General features: G+C 35.2%; 1 protein-coding gene across 7 annotated transcripts in view; it reads right to left on the bottom strand.

Moving 5' to 3' along the window:
- The window catches only part of Sick (sickie), a 504,036-nt gene that overhangs the window by 246,323 nt on the left and 231,190 nt on the right, over positions 1 to 26,523 (bottom strand). For all 7 annotated transcript variants that reach the window (XM_076804259.1, XM_076804253.1, XM_076804267.1 and 4 more), the window contains one exon: positions 2,037 to 2,197. In XM_076804259.1, coding sequence (XP_076660374.1) covers positions 2,037 to 2,197 — 161 coding nt within the window. The remainder of the gene's footprint in view (positions 1 to 2,036; positions 2,198 to 26,523) is intronic.

The raw sequence follows: 26,523 nt of genomic DNA, 5'->3' as shown, positions 1-26,523 counted from the left end.
CATATGATGCAATTGTGAATCGAACAGTAAAATACCATACGGTAATTGAGGTAAACGAGCCAGTTTGTAGCTTTGAAAGAGTCAGAAGCAGTGGTAGCAGTGGTTTTTATAATGCAAAATTAAACGAATTTAAATGCTTCCTGCTTTCCGTGTGTGGATACGACTGTACCCGTGCACTGAACATGCAGGTAACTCTAAATGAGAAAATATTGTAACGTGTTTGTTGCAAAATGGTCTGTAGAATAATCCAATTTTTGGAAGTTTGATATTATGATTGAACTTGCATTTTCTCATGAACATTTCATTTCATCGTCATTCTAACATGTTTCGCAGACGCGTGGACATACGATGCGCGAATATTTTATAATATTAACAGAGAAATAATGAACGTGTACAACAACTTTTGAGTTCTGTATCATTTCACTGGTTAAACTTCACCTTCAGAAACCAAAAATTTTGCACATTTTGTTTACACAATCCTGTAGATTTTTACATGAAATCACCAAAAATGCAAGTTTCAAAGCACGGAGTTCACACGATCAAAAGCTACACGTGTGTAAAGTTGAGGGATTTTAAGCGTTTTTGACAGGTGAAGGCACCGCTACATAGTATGTACTTAGCGTCGCGCGTCGTCTAATGAGCAGAGCCGCTAGGTGGCACCACAAGCATGCATGTGATGTCGATAACATAGATTTGCAGACGTAGTCGGGCCGGCCTTCTCCACCCCCTCACGCACCTAACCTCGACGAACCTTCGGGCGGCTCCGCTCATTGGATGATGTTTGAGTATATACCAATATGGCGACGTCTTTACCTGGCAAAAACGCTTAAAATCGCTCGATTTTACGAACTTTTGAACGAGTGAACTCCGTATTTTAAAACATGCATTTTGGAGTTTTCGGTCTCACAAATTTTTGGCCCCAGAAGGAAAAGAATAAACCTAGTTTTCGCAAAACTATTATACCAAAAGAAAATTAGTTGTGTGTTGATTAATTACGATATAGTAAGCAATAATTATAATCCATACTACTAAACGATGGCAAGATTTCTGTCACTCAACTTCAGCTCCCCTTTTCATTGTTAACATTATCTTTCTTCTTACAATTAGCGTTATAGCAAGTACGAGATACTAACGTGAGATTGCGTGCACTTTCGCGAGTGCATGTGCGTTGAGCAGCACCTCTAATGCGACCATTCCCACGTTAATCGGTGTAATCATTTTTTCCGTGAACGTGAGTTGCATATGAACGTAGTGCAAACGTGCCCTAAATACGCATTAATGGCAACAAATCTTTCTCTTATCGTTTTAGCATAAATAATGATACCGCATTTCAACCACAGAGAGAAAATAACTGCATTTACAGCAACGATGAAAAATGAAATTAATCATTTCTATTCGATTTTGCTAAAAGAAATTTCAAAATCAATACGGAGAAGTTCTTTTAAATACATGGCACATAATTTAAGTAAGGCTACGTGAGTATCCCTTTGAATTCTAATGTTGCAAAATATAACAATAGACAAATCGCGTAACTTTAAAAAAAAAACGTTCTCACTAGAAAGGTTTGCAAAGTTGCAAGTTTCGATTACAACAGATAAAGCAAAAGTTTTCATTTCAATAGAACTTGACAACAAAAATTTTCCTATAACAAGAACAAATACATTGTTACTATAGTAATACAAAAATTGCTTTGAAATATATATATTACTATGAAATAATTAAAAATACTATGGCAATATTAAATAATTATTACAATTAAATTGACATTCTGAATATGTTTTTTGTTTGTAATTTATTCTATGTACAGTAAAAAACATTTTTAAGAAAAGACAGAAGGAATAAAAAAATTTATAATTATGAGAAAATAAATGTTCGACGTGTGTGTCACGTAATATCCAACTCTGAGACGAAAACCTTTCGACGTGCGTGGCACGTTATTCCAGCGCAAGGGGTTAAATGGCTCAATCGACTTTTGTACGAATGCAACCAATCGATAGTTAGAAAGTTTCAGGAGGGGAAAAACGTAGTAAACTTACCAAGTTGTGATTGATGCGTCGGAGTCGGAGCTGGTCGAACTTTATCCGGGGGACACCTTCTGGTAGCAGCCACGGTAGCAGGTAAGGGTATGCTTGTTCCACCGCCGGGACCGCCACCTGCCCCGCAGACAGCCGACTGCTTATTGTACGGCGACGGCAATCTAAAACAAAGTGATCAATTTAGAAAACAACGTCCCAATAGAGTCGTTACAGTTATTCAGACTGAAACCGTTCCCCGTCTCATTTCGACTTCCCTTGAGCTACATACTACTTTAGATTACAACTCGATTCTTTCTACTTCGAACCAGTGATGGGATTTGAGACGCTTCGAATCGCTTCGAATCTCTTAAGCTACTAAATATTCGAATCACTTTGAACCTGATTCGAAACTGAAAACTCTTCAAATTCCTGCAACTCTTGAGAGTCTTGATCGTCTTGGGAACCTTAAAAGTCGTGGAAGTCTTGATCAAGACTATCAAGGTGATCAAGACTTCCAAGACAATCGAGACTTTTAAGACGCAAGTTATTGCAAGTGTCAAGAGTTTTAAACTTCAAATCATACTTAAAGTGATTCGAATTCGTACTATACCAGAGCTGTTCAGCGTCTGTCCGTACGAGCATCGATTTTCTTGCCCTGGGCATACACAGAACGGCGGGCACGAAGCCACACCCCCGCGGGCACGAAGCCACGCCCCTGCGGACAAGGCTGCATGTATTTGTCACATGAATTGTCATAACTACGTGACCAGCTACGACTGTGCTATGGCTGTGCTACGGCCTAACCCCACTCCGCCAAGTCACTTGCCCGTAGCTGTGCCCACGGGCAGCGGCGGTGAAGAGAGCCCGCTAATAGGCATATTGAGCAGCTCTGTACTATACAATGAATTCTCGTTACGGGTCAGTGCCAACCTTACGATTTCGAGTCAGTGGAACTACCCACACCACCGCGGTGAGGGGCCGAAACTCAAGAGTCGTCTCTCAAGCTACGTGCCAGATTGTATCGGACGTTAAAAGACATTTTCTCAGTCTTCTTGTCACTATCGGTCAGTAGTCATAGGTTTATGACTTATAGACGGATGTGACTCTTAGGTTTCCAGCGTGCCCTGTGTATTTCAAATACGACGCTTGGCCAAAACCTCAGATTTCGTCTAAGAGTCAGTCGCCCGAACCGCGCAGCTGGCTCGTAACGAGAATTCACTGTAATAGTATGCGATACAAATCCGAAGCGATTCGAAGCGTCTCAAAATCCATCACTACATCGAACTTTGTATCTAATAGATCTGTCCAGTGAATGAAGCAAACAGGCTGAAGATTCTCTTCGAAATTTATTTGCAGAGGATTTTTTTTAGATTGTGATCCTTCAGGCTTTACGTGTAAGATTCTATATTAATTATAACTTATTTTTAAAGCATAATAAATATTAAAAAGGAGATATATAACATATATATAAACTGATTTTAATGAGAAAAATTTAATGTCACTTTGTTAACATTCATTATGCTTTAAAAATAAGTATAGTTAATATAGGCACAGTAATTGGTTTCCTTACCCTATAATAAACAAAAATTTTCTTGTATGAAATTATGAGGAACAAAGTAACTATGTACCTGCTAATATATTGTATTGTATTAATACATCTCGTTAGGTCATTTTATACGCGTTTCATCCCTAATTTTTCTATTAAACCTACATTCTCATAAGAAGACTGCGGATTTTTCTGTAAAATAAAAATTGTTTGCATCAATTTCAAGAAACAGAAACCAAATAGATTTTCTCTTCTTCTTGTAATGATTTTAACCTTTCATCTCAGTGATTTTTAAATACGATTTTTATACTGATATGGATATTATGACACAATAAAGTGAACGAATTATTTGTTACATTAAGAAGAACGTGAGAAATTGTTGTCAGTTGTTGTACTGCTTTAAATTACACCCTCGCATTTTTGTCATAAACGTGCAAAATCCGTAGTCTAGCCATAAGAATTTCTACGAGACAGTTTCTCCCCTTCGGCTACAAAACACACTGGCTGCTTAAAACTGCGACCAACAGCAGGTTATTAGTCTGTATCTCGAAATTCAGAATACGTAGACGTTACAGGGTAGGTAATTGAAAAACGTGAGAGGTCTGCGCAAGGTTTCGGCCACCTGTGTGCAAGATTTATGATGGTGTAGGCTCAAAGTGTAACATGGGGTTCGTTTTGCTAACGCGTGTGTATCTACAGGCTCGACGAAATAAATCCGGAACTTTTTCGGGCAGTACTATACAGGGCGATCCAGTACATGTTAGCACCGCATTAGCTCTACTGTTTTTAAAAATATGAGAAAACTTTATGAACAGAAGTTTTTCAGTATACAGAGGAATACAATATAGCGGTAACAGAATTTTTCGTAGATGAAAGAGTTTCGGAGATTTCAAGGTTACCATCATTTTTATATAGAAACATATATTTTTCTATGCACTATTCGATGCAAAAAAAGTATAACCTATGTACGTCGAAAACTTAATAATTTAAGAGATATTTTAATTTTAAAAAATTAATAATTTTGCTGAATTCTGCAGATCTTATTTATGATATTTTCGTGTTTATCAATTGATAATAGTATTCAATACGAATACAAATGTTGTCACAAAATTAGTTATGACTTTTATGTATTTAAGAGCAAATAAATCGCGTGGGTTGAATCTGGTACACTCCTAAAAAATGTGTAGGAGAAACTTCTATAAGAAAATAAACTTCTATAAAGAAAATTCTATATTACTCCAGTTTGTTACACTTAAGAAAAAACATTTTTATTTTGCATAAAGATCCGCAGTCTGTTAATAAAATTTAATCGAATCGTGAATATAAGCAAAATTTTAATCGAAATAGTAAAATATGCAAAACTGTCAAAAAAAGTAAAAATGTCAAAACAATAAGAATCGCCTTTTCTCCGAGACGAGTGTACTCGTCATACGTAACTAACAATATGAGGTGAATGAACACACTTAAATTACAATTTTTCATAAGAAGAAATTTGTAAGAAGTTTCAGTTTGCTTCAGATATAAACTTGTAAAAACGTTTCGAATGATGTTTATATAGATAAATATGTAATAACTAGATCATATACATTAAGATTTACTCCTACATAATTAATTTACAGATAATTTGCATATAGACTTACACTTTAAATTCACCTAAAATTGACTTAGTCTACAAACATTTAAAATAAGAATATATAAATTTTGAATCGACTAGTTTGAGTCATAAGATTAGTATACTCAAACGCGTTGAAGGTGTAGATTTGCAGTCAGATGTGCAACACAAAGTGCTACACTTTATGATTAATCATCGACTCCTGAAATATGACGTTTTATTTCCGTCACGGTCATCGACCACGTGCTATTCTTCCACGATCCTGTGGAACAACTCTTTCCGAGAACTGTTTGTTTTTGAAAGACGTGTTGGCACACCCACTTATCATATGTGCAGCAAATCTAATCAACAGTTGAAGAACGATGAACTTTCAAGCGTTCAATTGGAAGATAGAATACGAAGTATATTAACAAATAATATGAAAATTGTATGAATAAGAATATGATTTTTTTAATTTGCGCACTTCTAATTTCAGAATCGTATAATGTGTGAGTTTATTTTATTCGGTTAATTAATTAAGATCTTCTTTATGCAAAAATGCATTTAACTCGGACCAAAATTTTAAAGAATTGCATTAAATTAAAATCCGTCGGCTTATTAACTGCTGTGCAATAGCGCTGAAGAAGAGACTCGTAGCTGCCATTTAACTACAAAGCTTCACAGAAATATATTGAAAAAGCAGCGGAAGAAGAAGGAGGCAGTGAACGGATGACCAGAGTTCATTAATACCCCGAAGGAGAGATATATTGAAAATATAAATATTGTATGTTTTTCATAAAATGACAGCACACATTAATCAAATAAATCCAATTAAATAGATATGAATATTTTCAAAATATATCGCTTAACAATTTAGTAAATTGTATTTTAATAATATTTTAATTTGTAAATTACTACAATCAGATCTAAAAAAGAAGTAATTACACATAGGAAACTAATAATAAAATTAACAAATTTTTGTAGAATATAACTTATATTAAAACTGAAAAAAATTTTGATGGTTCATATTATCGATCTTTCAATGTTGCTAAATACATCTAGATCATCCAATATTAAGAAAGAGAAGGTAGCTGGAATTTAAGTTTGAGTAGTCTGCGGATCTTTATGCAGAATAAAAATGTTCTGAGTCAATTGTAAAAGATGTGTGCTAAATAACAATATTTTTTCTTTGATAATTTCAATAAGTTCACAATAGTATATTGGCTTTTTAACATCCCTTTGATCTATCTTCTGTTTGAAATAATACTCACAACATTTTGTCCTAAATGCATAAAACCCTCTGTCTAGTTATAAGGAATCGAGAAGGTTTATTGCTTTAAAAAGAGTTTTACATTCTGATCAGTTTCAGTTCCTTTTCAAGTGTGCTTCGACACTAAATAGGGTTCTTTCAATTGAAAACAGCTGGACGTATCACCGTCCAAAGAGAATTTAAAAATAAATTCGTTTCAAAATACGTTTAAAGGATATATTATAACAAATTCCGAAAACCACAGATTTTTATCTTGTCTATTTTGTTAGAAAACAACTCCTATAAACAGACAGCGGAATTTACGCATTTATGACAAAAATGAGTAGGTATAATTTGAAACAGTGAAGCCATTAGAAGAATTTAAAAATACTGTTATATTATTTTCAATTTATTAAACCAATTATGAAGGAAAATAAATTTTTATTTCACTCTAATTTGTTACAATTGAGGTAAGAAATTTTTCTTTTGTATAAAGATCCGTTATCCACCTATAAATAATCTTTCCTTTAGCATCCTATACCGGAACCTCCCCTTAAGGGGTTTTAAATTCGCTAGCACTGGGACGTTGAAATTATTTTCCTTGTGGTACCAGTATGTTACCGAAAAGTTTATATCGCGCTTCTATCTCCAACTGTTTGATTCAAAGAGGTGCTGCGCACACCGAATTCATGGCACCCTTCTCTGCGACAGGAGCAGTTTGAAAAAGAGAGAGAAAAAGAGATAGAGGGGAGAGAGAGAGAGGGGGGGGGAAAGAATTCTGCCGAAGGGAGCTGTGTTTGACACGAGCCCGGGACGACCACCAACGAATCTTTCCCCCGATGTGTTCTCGTTTACCAGCGTTTTCTTTGGACAACGTTAACGCCCTCGTGAGCTTTTTTCTTTTCCCCCCTTCCGCTCTCCTTTCTCTCCTCTCCTCTTCCTACTGTTCCATTTTCACTCTCATTTTCGAGCGAAAGTACGCGTTTTTGGCACACGATTTGGTTCCAGCCCGAAGAACGAAAACTACAGGCCGGAATTCTTGTTCGGAATTTTCACGAGCAGCTAATAACGTCGAATCTTTTGCTAATCTTTTGCGAGAATCATTCAATTCATAAGCGTTCGCCGAGCGTATTTTTCCACGTTTTTATTAACTCGCTTTCTTCTGTGTCCGTTTGTCTGTTCGGTACAAATTTTGCAATTTATTTTAAACTAACTTCCCGATGAGCTAGACACTTGAAACTTTAAACATAGCTCAGAAGTGAATGACAACACACACAAGACTAAAAAGCAGAAAATAATTATTTAAATAAAAAATAATTTTTAACCCTTTGCAGTCGAAGCCATTTTAACTCTAAAACGAAACATTTCTTACGACCTAGAATATTTCCCTTCTATATATGTTTTTTCATACTATACACACGAAAATAGTGCAATTTACTCGTAGAGTAATGAAATGTTTAATAATTTATTATATACAAACAAATTTAATGATGTCAAAAATATTTTGAATAATGATACAGCAATTTTTAGTGGCGCCTCACAGTCGCCATTCGAGTGCTAAGGGTTAATATACCACGTTTTTAAGACGGTCTAAAAAGTATAATATAATGTTTCCTAGCTGTATACAGATAGTACTGAAAATTTGTGATTGTGAATTTTTAATAGCTACAAAAATACTTGTAAGTTTAAAACGAAAAACGTGGGGCGCTAGATAATAGTAAGGACCGTAGAGAGTAGCTGCCGTTCAGAAAACTCGCACAACAGTTCATGTCATTTGCAGTGCAATAAAATTGTTAGTGACTTAGGTGAATTATTCATACATCGATTATCTATTGCATGCGTCCCACGTTTTTCGTTTTAAATCTTACAAGTATTTGCATAGCTATTAAAAATTCACAATCACAAATTTTCAGGACTATCTGTATGGAGTTAGGAGTCTGTATGGGGCTAGGAAAAATTATTTTATACGTTTTGGTGCGTCTTAAAAATGTGGTGTATTAAAAATTCTTTTTATTTATATAGTTTTATAAAACATGTTTTGTTTTCTCTAGTTGATCTTTTACAGCGTTATTATATAATTATGCGTCATTTAATATTTTGTACAATTTTGAATATAGAATAAAAAATAATTTCTATTCTTTTTTAGTTTCTGTACAAGTTACGAAAATATATTAAACCAAAGGTTGACAATTCAATTATCGTCAAAATCCTTATGCTGTTAATAAACTTAGTTAAAGTATTCGTCGATACACACTGTAGGGTTTTCACTGTGAGCGACTGTAGCTTGCTATGCATCAAGGAATTAAGAAAGACAGATGAGCTTTCACGACCGAGGAAGATTCTTTTACGAGAACGAGAACGAGAACGATCGATGGTCGGAAAGAAGACGAGACGATAGAGGACGTAAGGGGTAAATCCCATGAACCCGCGTGGAGGATCTTACGTTTGAGAAACCGAGGAACGTGACGCGACGTGGTGGTGTGGATCAGAGTTGGGCATTATTTAGATAAAAAATTATTTAAATAACGATTCGAATAAAAGATACTTTATCTTTATTCGTTATTCGAAGGTTCGAATAAAAAGAGTATCTTTATTCGACGAGTATCGGATAAATAATTTTATTCGACGAGAATTTATCCGACGAATAAAGATAATTTTTTTTTATTCGAAGCGGATTTATTCGAACTTCGAATAATTTTTTCATCTTTTATCTGTATCTTTTATTCGAAGGCTTCGAATAAATCTTCGAATAACTTTTGCCGAGCGCCGAGCTTCAAAGACCCAGCGTCGACAGACGACAACAATGTAAGCGGATGGAGAATCGCGCACGTATGAAAGTTTAAACTTTTAGATTTTTCAATATATCCTCATGAAATTGTGTCGAGCGAATGGAAGGGATTTTCCTGATGAAAATGAGGTCAAATTCGAGTGTAATCGAACAAGTTTCACTGATACGTAATGTTACGATAAAAATCACAATCTCATTAAAGACAGTCCAAATGGTGTCGTGTTTGGACTCATTTTGATCGGGATAAGCTCTACAACTCATTCGTCTTAACAATATTGTTCTGATTAAAATCATAAAGGCATAAATTGCCAATCATGCTCGATTCTCCATCTGCTTACATTGTAGGCTGTTGGTCGGTCGTTGGTCTTTGAAGTTCCGCGCTCATAGAGTCGCGAGACATCGGTGTGAACCAACTACCAATCCAATTGCAAAACTTCTTTATTTCTCATTATTTTTTTATGGGACTTGCGCCAACTAATTCGTGGCATTATTCTGATTAAAATGACACTAAACACGGTACAAATTGGACTGTGTTTAGCATTTTTATCCGTAGATTTATTCGAAGGCTTCGAATAAAAGATACAGATAAAAGATGAAAAAATTATTCGAAGTTCGAATAAAAAAAAATTATCTTTATTCGTCGGATAAATTCTCGTCGAATAAAATTATTTATCCGATACTGGTCGAATAAAGATACTTTTTTTATTCGAACCTTCGAATAACGAATAAAAATTTTTTTATCTTTTATTCGTTATTCGAAATTTTTATGTAGATATATATTTTGCCCAACTCTGGTGTGGATACACCCAGTAGGAACGTCAAATGCGCTGTTACACGGTACTGATTTAACAGCCCCGCTTGTGTCATGCTCGCGTACACCAGTGCAAAGTAAATATTTGGCCTCAATGATGACGTCGGCACATAGCTGCTCAAAGAAGCCCTCCTTTTTCTCGATTCTACCGCACGCACGCACCATTATTTGAGCAAGTCTCGCATCCCCCTCTGTTGACGAATATCAGCCGATGAAAGCGACACGTTTCACAGAAACGTCATATTTCGTGGAAACCGCGACTACGGGAATTCGGATCTTGTTTTGGAATATTTTTATGGGCACGCGTCACTGAATGCCTGGAATCTGGTTTGGCCGGCTGGGTTGCTTTATACGCGATTTTACAAATCTGGATACTTGTCGGTTGTTCCTATCGGTGTTTTCATAATTCAGGCTCTGAATAAATATTTTAATAATATACTTTTATTTTATACAGTCCTCAAAAATATTATTTTACACTCTTTATAATGATACGTCACTTTTTTAAAGCGGACCAAACACTGAGTTTCTTCTCTTTTTTTTTTTTTAATGGAATTGTGCAGGATGTTACAATTAGCTATGAACCGGTGGAATATGTCATAGGGGATTGATGCTATTGTAAAAGTATTCCAACAAAAGTTGTTTCGTACAAAGGAGCACATTACGTGGTGTAAACGATTTTTGTGTCGACGAAGTAATGGGGGTGATTAACAAGCTAAAACAATTTTTTTAAATGGCATATTATATGTACTCGTAATATTGTAGCCTATGTCGAGACGAATTTAACGAAGTGCTATACGATATCATTCCATTTAGTGAAATCATAAATTTTATCAAACTTTATCAAATGGCACTCGTAAATAGACTGTGGATTTTTATGCAAAACAGAAATTTGGTGTATTAATTGCAAAATAAAGAAACTAAATTGAAATTTCATTGTTTCATCAGTAATTTTAGTATTTTAAAATTGATATATCGATACTCTTAAAGTCTCTTAATCTTACTATTGTTTTAAATTGTACCTACTGAATTTCCTCATAAATGCATAAAAACCACGAGCTACTCACAAACAAAGAACGACTTGTTTATATGTATTTCTCATGTTATTTCTCGTCTTTCAAACAATGAGCTATACATTTTAGGAGGCATTGCATCGCCATAAGCTTGTTAAACTTTATTTGTCAAAGAAAACTGTTTTGTTAATAGGTTCGTTGTTGAAAATATTACCGACTCGAGACGTTAATACGCGTACCACGGTCGCGCATCGTTCAATATCAATTTTATTTGACAAAAGTTCCAAGTTATTTTCTAGCTGGAGGGTAAAGCGTTTCAGAGGGGCGTGTTAATGGCCAAGCACCTTTTACGATTTAAATAAAAGTCTCGAACGGCGAGGTTTCCACGGTGAGTATAATAACGCGCGAAGAATGGTCAGACGTTCGTTGCGACTGTACCGGTACTGATAAGGAAGATACAGCCTGAAGGGTAGCCCGAAGATATACGGGAATACAAGAGCCGTGTCGACTGGACGATATTGCTCGTAAGGATCGATACGAGACCGGTTATTCACTTTAAAAAAGGACGATCTGCCTACGCATCCGGATTGGTAGAGATGCAGTGTGGAAACACGGACACCGCGAGTCCTTGATTTAACTTTTGCCTTTAAATTGGATGAGCTTACTTCACTACTATAAGTAGATGCGCCATAAAGAATAAGCCTGGACGTAAGGATACAAGTAATGTGCTTCTACCATTTCGAAGCGTACTACGCACAGTCTGTTGCAAAAGTATGCACACACTTTATAAGCTCGTGATAAGACATAGAAATTCGATAATTAATACAGGCACAATAATTGGTATCCCCACAGTACTTGGATCCCTTACCCTACGCCATTGCGAAGAATTATCGGTAGTTATTCCCAACAAATAACTGCTTACTTTTTAGAAAAATGTATCTCATAAGTTGAAATTGCACTATTTGTTAATAAAAAAAACTTATTTATCGTAAGTTTCGTTTTGTATTTTACTATTTGTAATCAATAAAAATAACATTGCAACTACCCTTATGTATAGAAATGTTAAACGCTAAACCGAATATTGTCGCCTGTTTGTATATTCTTTCTTTTACCAGAACAATGTAATTTGCGAATCCATAGACTTGTATCTTAGTAAACTTCTGCATTCCATCCTATTCAGTTATTGTAAACACAATGTCACAGTTACACGTCTATATACATATGTATACATAATATGTCTATCGTGATTTTCTAAATAAAAAAAAAGTGGTTCAGAAGAAGCAAATTTATTTTAGGTGATATTCTTCAATTAGACGACACGGGCATGTCTTAAATTACTAATATGTCAATGAATCAATGGGTGTATTTTATACATTAATCCTTATTTTTAGTACTAAAAATACAATAAAAAAGTTTTGCGTACAGTTTTGATCAATGCACAGATTCACTGCATATTGTTAAAACAATTATACAGCATACAAACATCCTATGTGAAGCGTGAAATGAAATTGTTAAATAATTCTAAAGAATGTTAGATGGTTAGGTACGACTAATTATGTTACTCCACAAAATTAATTTTATTAAGACACTATTAATGTTTCTAACTTAAAATATTTCTAATATGAAGCAAAATGAAGTAACACACGCGGGTGTAAAGATGCATTATTATTCTTTCATCTTGGATTTGTTGGTCAACGTTATATTCAAGAAGTGGTCGTACATTTGTTGAAACAAATAAATGCAAATATGATAAATACAGAACAGCTTTCTTATATTCACCTTTCATAATAACGCGTCTCAAATTGCAACTTACAAGGCACGCATTGCTATTGTATCACTTAATTTGCACGAGCCATACAAAATCGTCCGCGCAAGAGCAAAATGCTCTGGTGCTTAGTATAATACAATAGTCGTTAACCACTGTACAATGTACAAGCATACAATAGACGTGTGACAATGGTCCAACGAAGAATGAAACTTTACAGAGGAAACTGAGCCCTTAAAAAATAGGGCACAACCGCAGAACATACATATAATATGTATAGAACAATACAATTTGTTTTAAATTATATAAACCGCGAGGTTCGAAAAAATAATTTTTCATTTTATATTAGTGTGACGTAAGGATAGGTCTGAATAACTGTGTAAATTACATTCACAAATAACAAGTATGTATACATGTGAAATGAGAAATTTACAATATAAAAAAATTTGTAAAAAATATTTAGCGACTTTATTTAAAAATTGATTGTTTCGATGTAAACACGTCACAATTTGAGAAACTGTCTGAAATAATTTTATCACCCACTGTAAAATATGTATACACTGCACAAGTATTTGAAAAAAATGTAAAATTTTATCTATAATTTTAAAATTCATAAATAATAGATCATAAATTCCTGTAAACTTTTTAATTTTCTCTCTTACGCATAGTCTTTTATATAATATATAAATTCATATATATTGTACATTATATATGAATAGCTAAACAATACATAGTCTTCACTCCTTGATAACGGTATTGATAACGTATCAAGTGATCACGTGTATTTAGGTTTTTCGTTCAGCAATACTATTTGTATGTTCAGTGTTAAATATTAAAAACTAGAATTACTTTATTTGTTTATATCCAATATTTTCCTTGCGAATTTTTGTAAAATTTAAAATCTGAAATTTGTTTGGAATAAAGTAAAAACAACAAAACACACTATCAATTATTATACCTTTTAAATATTTCAATTCAATCTATATACAATTCAATATACAATCTATCTTGATTTGTCGCTCGAGTTTTACACTAATGTCTCGCATGAGCCTTTAATATCCCAATTTGTTTTGTTTTGTAATGGATCAGGATTGATCGATGTTCAAAAAAATAAAAACGGTAGTTTCCGAATCATCCACGGTCTAGACAAGAGAAATAGTGGCCAATCGAGATTTATAGATGTTTTTCCACCGCTAGAACTCTTGAATGTATCGCCATGCAAGATTCGGAGGTGGGGGGGGGGGGGGGGTGATATATAGAGCAGGGCTAGGTTGTTCGATGGAAAAATTGAAACCCTTTTCACGAACTGATTCGACCCAGCTGAATGCACAGCAGCTCCGTGTTGCTGTCGAATAAAAAAGGATGTTTCAGACCCTGTGCAGACGAGCAAGGTTCGCCACAAGTTTTCACAGGGAATACAGTGTTTATTCGATATATGTCCAAAACACGGGTCTAGCCAGGGACATATATATATATCGACCAGGAGATTCTTTGATCCACGCCGACTGTAGAAAAGGACTGCGAAGCTCTAGAGTCTTCGGTTCATGGCCCCTCACGGGGTATACCCCGCGGTAGTGGGGATAATTCTGGGATTTTTATCGGCTAGGCATTTGGGACATATGTATATAGAGTAAACACTGTATATGGGATCGATAACTGGTGGTACAAGCGAAACGGGAATGATGCTAAATAAAAAAATATGTCGGAGTAGTTATTTTCGAGAAAATCGACTTTGAAAATCTGTCAAAGCGTTTGCGAGAAGTAGAAACGGTAGGTCACGAACAAACGCGTCAGACGATTCCTATTCAATAGCACGCGTGTTCGCCGAATATCAAACTCGATTTTCTCGATAACAAAGCAACAACTCACACCAACAAATTTTATTCTATATATATATGTGTCCTTTTTCGGTTGTACCGCCTATTACCTATACCAAATACCTATACTTTGATACTTTGAAAATATAAGTAATGTCGCTCTTAAACTTCAATCAAAAATCAGCATTTTTCCGAATTTTTTTAGGGTTTTTGATTATTTACAACCAGGATGCTGTAGTTAAAAATCTGAATTAATTATAATGTATGTATGTCGGTATTTGACATGTGTTAGATTTTTTTCAGAATTTTCGCATGTGACTAAATAGGGAACACAGGCCAAAAACGAGTCTTTTCCATTTTACCCCATAACTACCCTCCCGGTCGAGATGTAGCGTTGAAATTTTACAAAACATGCTTGATGCCCTATCGAATGGTCCATTTTAATTTGGTCTAAGAGAATTTTTGACCATCATATCCGGCTGTAGATTTTAGTGTTCAAATACTTTTTGGATCTACTTTATCTGGAACTATAATACAAACGGTGTTTTATAAAAATGGCTGCCACAACCTTCTAGTTTAACGTATTTAGCTAATCTTTCTAAACAAATACTCTTAAACATCGTATAATAAAATGTACGTATTGAGTTTTGAGAGACACATCATTTTACATGTAAAAAAATTTCTCTTACTTTTCAAGCATTTAAAGGTATATTATAATCTTCTAATTTGCTTGTATGACAAAGAGCTTTAAAATCGATTCTATCAATGCTTTAAATTTTGCATTCAAACTTCAAGAATATATTTTCATTATTAACTCGTTGTACGATGCGTTGTCAAGAAAAAAAAAGTTATGGAGTGTATCGCGCGCAATCGAATTTATTTCTGCAAAATCTCTGGCCGAGGCTCACTCTTAAAACAATTTTCTCTGGTCGGCATGACTGTGCGCAACATTACTGCTGAAACGGCCGCATGTCTACACTTCTTCGCATGCATACATACATATGTCTTTTAGTATAGCAACGAAGCGCGCCCGCTACAAAACTCGTAGGCCCGCGCCGAGTCTCAATCACCCAACGAAAGCTACCGTTATAATGCGTTTCACGAATATTTACGAGCGTAATATCGGAAATTAATGTTCTCAGCCAGCAATGCGGGCAGCAGCGCCAATTTCTGTCGAGGTTTCTGCGATCAAACGACATATTAGTGTGGAAAGATATGACGCGTTTCGGGTGTAAGCGTCGTCTTTACGATGTTTTCGTTGCTCGTTTGCAGGGAAAACGCGTTTCTTCGAGTGGCTGCGCACCATCAAAAATGTTATTAAGGGCGTCGAATTTCTAAGCCCGCACGCGAACGTCTTGGTCTTGGTCCTGTGCGTGCCACTCGACGATGTAAATCGAACGAAATACTACACTGTTTCGGAAGGTTTAACTGCCATGAAGTCAAGCTTTATGGTTCAACTCGACAATGAACTTCGCGCTTAATGATCGAATTAATTCGAGGTAAATTTAACCGCGGCGGGGAATTTATTACGACAATTTGTCGTAACTGTTGTAATCCCGGATCCCGTATGCTCGAATATTTCAACTATAACATAATAAGTAGGCCATAACCATCCGAAAACAAGAGGATCTTACATATTTACTAAAATAAACGTTTTCCTTCAAAATTTCTGTATCTCATTTCCGTATAAAGCAACCAATGTTTCGTAATTGATTTCGATAGCCAGCTAATTTATTTTTGGTTCTACACTACTCGTTAAAATTCTTAATTATGCATCGCACTCATTTTTTGTGGAACAAATTCCGAATTTCAATACACGTTGCTTCGATTGAGATACGTTACAGTGCAAGCAGATAAATGCACATGTACGTTGGGACAATTAATTTTAAATCTCATTATCATTTGCATGCCGCATGGTTCCCGCTGTTACGAGTGCCATTAACGTGAATGTTTGATCAAGTATTAAGAATTTCATATGCGATGCACGCGTGTTAAATATGCATGTGTACGCACATGCCGTTGATTGTGTAGCGTGCACTCGTGCGATATGAATACGTTGCTAAGACAATTAATGCAGATACATGCACGTATATATGCTACGACTACGGTAGAAGGGGAAGGAGTTTCTGTTAATTACTCGAGCCTCCAGCTTCCATATCCGATGAAGGACCCTCGAGGATCAATATCCGATTTCTCATCCCTCTTGTAATACCTACCCATGTCCCCCTACCCTGTCTGTTGTTCGCTCATTTTCAACGTATCCGAAAATTCTTAACCCCTTGCCTTATGATTTATTTTGCAGCTACAGCCATTCTATTAAAGAAAAACGAAATTCATACACCGATTGAGATACACCGATACGACTACTGGTTTTTGAAATACATACATAATACAATGAAGTCAGTGTTAATTGTTCGTAAATTCAACTGGCTTGCTTATACGATTAAAGTGTAAAGAATAATAATACAGGATGTTAATTTTAACTCGGGCACCTAAATTATTTCCGCTTTGAGGTCAGAATAATTTTTCGCCTTCAAGGTCGCTTCAAGGATACGGTATGTAGGTTGTTGAACTCGTCTTGATGCTGGCGACAACATCGCGTTATAAAAAATACATGCTAATATTTTTCTCACAGGAGTTTTCTTTATCAACATTAGATGCACACCTTAAAACCATGTATAACCTATTTAGTAATTTTTTCTTACTTTCGGTGGTAGCGAAGGTAAATAATTTTGGTGCTCGAATTAAAATTAACGCCCTGTATATTTCATTCGGGTACACGGTACTAGGGCAGACACGCAACAGAGAGTGAACGAAGGATCGAGAGCAGTGTCGCCAGATTAGGGAAATTGGCTCGAATTGAGGGGAATACAGCCTCTCTCTGCCAGTACCGGATTAGTCACATGAGATTGTGACGTATCCACGATAGAGACCATAGTCGCCAGATCAGGACTTGTTCCCCCACTCTAATTGCCCCTTATTCCACGCTACTCCCACATGCGTCTGCCACGGGGCGGTCACGTGACGCGTTCCATCTCTATATCTGGGTCACATGTCACGTGACTAATCCGGTACTGAGGCAGAGAGGGTAACTATATTCCCCTCAATTCACGCTTCCTCCCCTCACTTGGCGACTATGCTCTGATCGAGAGTGTCCCAAAACGTGCGACTCAGAAGAGGGCACTGGAGTGGAGAAAAGCAAACCTTTTCATATATTGTATTCTCTGTATCGGTTAAATACCGGTAATAGAAAAATAGGATTTTAAAAATAAGAAAAGATTGCGTTCAAAATCTTCAACACAAGTTTCTCAATATCCTAGCACTCCCAAGCCTCGAGCCGTCACGCTGACTCCCAAGGCTCCACGAACCTATACACTTGTTTACTCGTTTCTTCTAAAAAATTGTTTTTTTAAAAAAACTTTTGTAATATTTAGATATATGTTTATAAAATAGAAAGTAGATATATAACTCTCTTCTCGCAGAATGAACATTCACTTCTGACTGCATTGAATGCTTGACTGTAACTGAAAGTGCTGCATCGTTCCTTACCAATCAGTTCTGTGATTCAATTCTTAGTTCTGGGACTATCTGTTATTCTTTGGAGATAAAAGGAGCATTGGGGTCCGCTTCGCGTCATTGCCACTCTACTTACGCCGCGATGCGTAGTCTGATTTTCCCTTTCTATGCAATTCTTTTCCTATAGCAACGGGACTTCGGAATATTAAACTTAAATGTACAAACGACAATAAATAATTTTTTGAAAATTTTTCACCCAAGAAAAATAGTCCAAAATTTAAAGTTTCCCAATCTGTGGATTCGAGGAGGCTCCCCACCCCCCCCCACCCCCGGAGTTGTAGGGTTAACAACTTTCAATTCTGCCTGTGCAATCGTAAGTCGTTTTTGATCACCAAATCTTCTGCACATATGGGTTCACGACAAGTAAATTTTAATTCGAATTCTGATACTTTTACATTTAATTGTAACTAAACTATATTATATTGTACACGTAATATAATATCAAATATTGCATATATATTAATAATATTTCATTTTACGAGGTTTATTATATTTAAACGTTATACTGCAATCTCCACATATAAATTAGATGTTTATATTATACATGAGAATAACAGTAATATTGTACTTTATTTTGAATGTAACTTAAATCTTAAATACTGTTGATTAATGAGGAAGTAAGGACATTATTGTTTAATAATTGTGTACGCGATAATGAAAATCTGCTTTTTCAAAAAATACGATTCTTAAAGCTTCAAGTTGATTTTATGCTAGCAAAAACAAATCGAATTCATTCCAAAATTTGTACTATACTCACCAATTTATTGAGCATTTTTTTGTCACGATTTAGTAAATTTATTTCTATATAGTGATATGGAAAAAGTAAAACGATCAATTGATTAGTAAAAACTACGTCTTATCTGTTAACAATGAAGAATTAAGTAAATGATGTCATTGAGATGACAAAATTGAACATGTAAAGCTATATTAGAAACAATGTAATTCTATCTATTTCAGAAAATAAACTAACAATTTATTATTTAAAAAATATTTCTACTCGAATGAAATAATACTCCACTGAAATAGTTGCGTTAACTATTTTGAAGGTTAGTATAATGTTATATAGACATGTATAATTTTATAAAATAAGAGATTCCTTAAATGAAAATAAAGTACAAATAAAACTAAAAACGGAGATAAATCTTAGTGAACATGTGAATCTCATAACCGAATAAATTAGCCAGAAATTACACGTCTGCGCAATAAGCGGGTATTTTTTCGAATGTTCCATTCTAATTAATTCATCAGATATCCTAAAGAGGAACTGGATGCTTGGGGAAAGATTCATTTCAGGTAACACCAAGATTAATCCACCTTGGCGATAACGGTATCTTAATGAAAGTAATGATAGTGCTTGACAGAAGAATGGCGCCTATGAGTTCCGTTCTGCAGATCACGGATTGTCCGTAACGAGATCGCTTTTAGAAGGCATGGTTGCAGTTACTGGAACTCGTAGCACGAAATCATTCGTCACTCGATACTTCATGCGTGATTCATGATTTTCTCAAAAACCAAAAGCCTTATTATGGAGGAAGTGCAGTATATTCGGAATGCTGTGGGTAATTTGCAATACTAAGATGTCCAACAAACTACTAACAATAACTTAAATTAAAAAAATTATAATAAAGTTTTTTCATTATCAAACTGATTTTATTTATATGATTTTTTTATATATATTGGAAATAATTTCCAACGGCTTCATCAATAGCACGCTATACATATAAACTCCATGTGACTGAGAAATAAAAATATAATATAAATAAAATCAGTTTGATAATGAAACGACTTTATCATAATTTTTTAAGAGAACGGTTAAGTTTTGACCCATGGTTCCTGTAGCATTTTTTATCCGTGCGATGAATAAAATACGATGCAATCAAAAACAAATTGTTGACCTTTTCACCTTGAAATTCAAGGTCAAAGTTAATTTTGCAGCACCTTTCTTATATCAATTTCCACCAAAGCGAGGATGTAGAATCACGCTGTGATAGTCGCGACATATAATTTCTTCACACCCTGTACATATACACTAACGAGCAAAACTGAGTCTACACTATTTGAAGCAACATAACTTTTTAAAAATTAGATCAAATGACTTGAATTTTATTGAGAAGTTATGGAGAGGTGGATAGTTGGATTAGTTTATTAGACGAGGTGTACAAAATTTTTGAAAAATATTTGAATTGGTTGGAATCGCAAAAGAAATAGTAAAAGTTGGTTTTTCAGCTTTTTTATCCGAGCCTGTATTGAAAATTTAAAAAATGTGTTTGATTAGGTTGAACAAATTATATCCATGCTGAAAATTTCACCGATATTGGTTAATTCGTTTACGAGTTATAAACGCTTAAAAGTGGAAAAATTGGTTATAATTAATCGTTTATAACTCGTAAACGAATTAACCAATATCGGTGAAATTTTCAGCATGGATATAATTCATTCGAGCGAATCAAATACATTCTTTTTTTTTTTTTTAATTTTTTACACCTCGTGTAATGAACTAATCCTTCTAACTTCTCAATAAAATTCAAGTCATTTGATCTAATTTTTAAAAAGTTATGTCACATCAAACAGTGTAGACTCAGTTTTGCTCGTTAGTGTATTTTGCAGATTCTGTTCCGAACCTTCGCCACGAGTTTGACTCAGTATTATAAGTCAAGGGGTAAAACACTCTTTACTACAAAATTCACGTTGAACGATGTTTTACGGTTCAGTTTTGCTGTTTGCTATAATCTCGAACTTGTTGAAAAATCGGCATCGTTGACTAACGGTGATAAATGATAGGTTTCACTGGCGGAGCGTCGAGCGCGAAATTACGGTTTTACCTTAACGAGAGGAGTGTAGTCGTCTCGAGAGCCGTGGCTGCTGCTGCCGAGCTGCGAGCTGGCTTCGTGAAAGCGTAAACGCGCAACCCTGTGGAGCAGAGCTGTTCGCATAATCGTGGCTCAATTTAATTGGTCGATCTGCTCGAAAAATCCCGCGGATCGAGCCCGGTAGTTTTGAAACAATTAGAAAGAATGTCGTCTGGCGAAGCGGTGGCGAAGGCGGCGGCGTTCGATAAGCATCTGGCGTCGCTTTTACCTGGCTTGATTCGACTTAACCCCGTGCACTTAGGCAGAAGTGCGAGGAGTGTACACGTTCCCCGTTAGGAACGCTCCTCTCTCGTGCTTAATGGACTATAGCGCAGTGCTTACGTGCACGGTCCTGCGCTTCGCATAGATAACCGTTGATAGCGGACGGCGAACCGATCCCGAAGACAGATTCTGCTAATTGCCGCACTTTCAGGCTTACTCCCTTGACCCTTTACGATCTCTGTGTCCAACTCGACCAACCGTTTCGCAGCTTACCATTTTCCGTGGTTTTTACTACTGTTCCAAAGGTCACAGCTCGACCACGTTAAACTATTATAAACGTTCCATTCCGCTGTTTCGTATTCACCTTAGATTTCTGCGCGCGGTGCTACCGATTTTCCGATACATGTACAGCGACTATTATTAATATTCGGACACTCCTAAAAAGACGTCAACTTTTTTAATAGTGATCCATACGAGTTGGATTTTTTTAGATGTTAGAACAATTGCTTCACATTACGTGAAACAAATTTTTTGAAAAAATTGCAATTGGTCGGAATTACAGAAAAAATACGAACGGTCTTTGTTTACAACTTTTTCATGTGCACCTATATTGTAATTTAAAAAAATACATTTTGTAGATTTGTATCAATTATACATATTCTGAAAATTTCATTTTAACTATTTATTATAAATAGTATCGATGCTTGTATAGCTTTTAATCTGTTAACCAGAATATCAACAATTTCGAATGGATAAAATCGAATATAAATATATATTATCAGTATATAGTTTCTTATAAAAATGATAAATATTAAATTTTTTATTGTATATTTTTACTTCACTTTGACGTATAAAATTATGGTCGTTCCAATGTAACAATGAGTAGACAGTACCTCCATTAAAACAAAAAGCGACAATATAGAATTAGCATTTACTTTTCCGTAAGAATACTTCTACCTCCCTAAACACTATGAACTATAAAATAACTTTGAAAATATGGTACCTATAATTTGATTTAATTCGTAGCGTTCTTATAGTCTGACAGCATTCTTCTGTGTTTTTTTTTTTTATCATTTTACATCTCTCTTTACTTTGTCAAGCATATATGTATATTGATGAATTTATTAATACAATATTATCATTTAGATAGTTTCTTAAAATATTTAATTTCGCTATATGTATCCGTGGTAAGGCCAGCATATTTTCATAAACAATAACTAACAGCTAAAATGGTACGTCTTTTTTAGTAAAAGAAAAGCGGACTTCGAACAGGACAAAAAGAAAAAAATGAGAAATATCCTCCCCACCAGGAGAAGAAACCGGAGACAATGCTGAATGTATTTTCTATAATCATTTGTTCCTTGAATACACGGCAGGTTGGGCGAGTATTATGTTTCTATAGAAAATTATTATTTTGTATTTTTAGCCCTTGAGATGAAAAATTTATTTCAACGTGCTGTAGTAGACAGATACCAACGTCGCGCCTATTATTCATTAATATATCATCAATGAGCAAAATGAGACGAATAAACTTTAATTATAATTATTTCTTGGCGTTTCCATTTTACTCGGTAGAAATATTCTTGTAGCTACTGTTCAATAAATTTTTTCCACTGATACCGACCTTTCATTTTTGTGCCCTTGGGAATGGTATTTGATCTTCATTTATATTTATACAATTGTCATAACAGTTATAAATTATACAAGAAACGCCACTTTCATTACAAGCGATTTTGTATGTTGTATCGCTTCTCCGTCTACGCAATCTCTTTAACTCGACAGGAAACTTTCTGTTGACTACTCGTTGGAAGTTCTTCTCACAGTCACTTACGAAATGAAAACCGCACGAAGTAAATTACTTAACTCGTGAATTTGACTTGAGAATTTGAAAGTACGAAAATATTGCTACACTGCCGATCTTTAGGCAGAATAAGATGATGTGCGTTTACAAATTATTTTGTAATTGTAGATATTATAATTTATAAATAATTTTATTTCTGATCGATGCTACATTTAAATGGTACAACGTGCATATCATAATGTACGTTGTGTGAAATGTGTGAAGTGAAATTCTTCTATTGTAGTCAATTCTTGTCACGATTTCGCAACGTAAAAACATTCCGTAGTGAATATTAAATTCATTTGAGACATCTCAGCAGCTCTGCTATATAATCACAAAACCTCATCAATTACCTCTAAAATGAAGTTCACATAAAGTTAAATAAAATCTATTTTCTTTGTCAATAACAAAATAAAATAAAATCTATTTTTCTTGTAAATAATATTAAATTTAATTATACATATTAGCTTTTGCATTTTTTACAGCACTTTTTGTCGCGAACCTACACATAACCTACATTTCTCAATTTTTATCTATCGCAGTTTCAATTTCTCCGTAATTAGCTCTAGTAGAATTAATAAATTAGAGCCTCTTGTAAGAGCCTATATTTAATATTAGGTCATTCTAACTTCAATGGAATACATAAACCGTCACGCTCTAATTATAACTCGCATTTATCTATACGTTGTATATCCTCAAAGAACTCGGTGTCTCATTACACCGAGACATCCTGAACGGACATTAACAAGTTTTTATACATCGTAATTGCGATACTTATCGTTCGCAATCGCCCTAGGAATTAGAACTCGGTCGAAAAGATTCGCGTACCTAGCGGATCAGTTGAATGCTGCGTCGCATCTTCAGGCTTATGACACTGCAATTGCAATTGTGTGCTTGAAATCAGGACGCTAGAAAAGTGCAAGCGTTTGATAGAGCGAAGTACAGTGAATTTCCGTTGTAAGTCAGTGCAAGCTTCGCGGTTGAAAGTCACTAGAACTACCCACACCACCCCGGGGTACTTCGCTGTCCTTTTCTACGTGCAACATTGTATCAGAAAAAGACATTTTCTCAGCTTTCTTGTTACTATCCGTCTCTACGTCATAGTATTAGGACATTCGCGTTTCCAGCGTGCACTGTGTATTTCAAATGCAACGTTCGGCGAAAACCTCATATTTCGTCTAAATGTCTCTCGCCAGAATCGCGCAACTGACTTATAGTGGGAATTCACTGAATAATCATAGTCGCCAGATCAAGATTTATTCCCCGACTCTAATTTTCCTTTCTACCACTTTATTCCCCCACGGCCCGATCACGTGACGCGTTCCGTCGCTGTCGTGCATGTGTCACAATGTCACGTGACTAATCTAGTACTGGCAGAGGGAGGGTAACTCCCCCCCCCCCCAATTCCTGCTACCTCCCCTCATTTGGCGACTATGGTTATAATATATGACACGGATGCGAATAAGAGAGCACGCTTGAGCCAAACGCCAACCTGACGAACTAGCGCTATTAGCCTCATGTTATGCGAACCGGTAACTTTAAACACAAGTGCCACAGGTGAAAAATTGTCGCAGCGGGTTCATCGGGTGCTCAATCGAATCGGCAGTATCTCAGCTTCAATTTGCCCTTAAGATGTAGGTATTACAATCATTTCTCGCCTAGATATAGTGAGTTGAATGAAAAATGGAAATTATGCAAATTTTAAGCATGTTTTCAGAAATACCTGGTATATAAAAATGTTAATTAAATTGAAAAAACAAAAGATGTGTCTTAAGGAGAAAGGAATACTCTTTCTATTGCTTTTTTGCACAAGATTCTACGATGATTTTTTCGCTCTCTAGAGCCAGTTAAAGTTAAAAAGATGAAATTGACCCAATTTTTCGGGTTCGTAGAGGTGATCCTTTAATTTTTTTGAGTAGTGTATTATCAACATTTTGCGTTTGATCTACCCCTTTTGCCATAAATCTAAAAAATCCTGAATCTAGTAATAATGTACTAGTTTATTAGTTTTGTGTTCTCTATTTTATCTGTTTGGATCCTGTAAAAGTTGCATTTATTAGGTAAATCTTACTAATTGGTAATACATTTAGATTTTTGTTATATCCAATTATAAAAGCGCACAAATCTAAGATGATGGATTGACTGTTCGAGTAAATTATCTCATAAAGAACGAGTTACTCGAATATTTCGGATGAATGGCTAATTTATTCGTGGTATTAGACGACATTCTATGTCACCCGTGGATGCAAGCCAATTCTAGAGCTCTCCAAAGGCGAAGAGGAGACATAAATCTCTTACAGAGAATTATGCGTTATTTCAGTTACGAAGGATAGCAGTTCACCGCAATATTATGTGCTGTTGAGTTTCTTAGGTCAACAAATTTATTAATTACTTCTAGTCTAGAAACTTTACGACAGTTTAAATTTTTCGATATTAACAAAATTTAATTTTTGATATTTTCACATTATTTATTTATACCCATCACATTATTTAATATTATAGTGCGTAGCATGGTATTTGTACAACTTGTTGCTTTTTTTGCGATACTATTTTATTTCGTGTTTCATAACAGGATGGATTGCATTTAATAGAATATAATAAATATGAAAATCATTATTGACAAATGCTATCGACGAACGCGTTAGTATAAGAAGGGATAATGAACATCTAACATTTCCATAATATAATATCTAATCAGACATTACACTTTAACTCTTAAATTTCCAAACAACGATGTATCGTTATTGGCTACATTTGCGAAAAGTGCCGACAACAATATATCGTTGCGAACGTGTTTGTATAATTTTGATGAATTTTTTCCAAATCTTAGCTACATCGAATTGGTGTAATTAGAAATCAACGTCGACTGATGAGTGGAAATCGTATCTAGAAACCACGTGTGCTCGAGTAGGCAGATGCACACCACTCGATAATTTATACGAAAAGGGTCGATAATTAATTCGAGGTAATGCAATTACTCTCAGCGTGCAGACTGTTGTAAGATCGATTCCCGAGTGGATGAAAGACGCGCGAGGAGAAAGCACGTACCAGAAGGAGCGGTTGCACGTTGTTCCAGTGCGCGAGATAAATTTAGATAATCTAGAGAAAAAGCCCGGTGTTGTACCAGGAAGACCGACCAAGTATTTCACACGGTAATTATTATCATCGCGCCCGTGCCTGCTATTATTATTGTCGTTACAAGACAGCGAATATTTATACAAAATAAAAATTGTCTCTATATTAAGTGCAAAACCTATATAAACCTATATAACTGCTTCTTTTAATGATTTCAACACTAAAATTATTAAATAAAAATTAAATAAATTTTCTTATTCCTATTCATTTAAGCACACATTGCTGTAAAAATTTTGAGAAGTCTAAATAAACTCAGTCCTGTAATTTTCATAAAACAATGTGTGCCACATTTTGTGCACGGAACGGTTA

The sequence above is a fragment of the Halictus rubicundus genome, chromosome 2 (genome assembly GCF_050948215.1).
Source record: "Halictus rubicundus isolate RS-2024b chromosome 2, iyHalRubi1_principal, whole genome shotgun sequence".
Classification (NCBI taxonomy): domain Eukaryota; kingdom Metazoa; phylum Arthropoda; class Insecta; order Hymenoptera; family Halictidae; genus Halictus; species Halictus rubicundus.
Note: the sequence above shows the minus strand (reverse complement) of the source record. Positions and strands in the feature narration are given on the sequence as shown.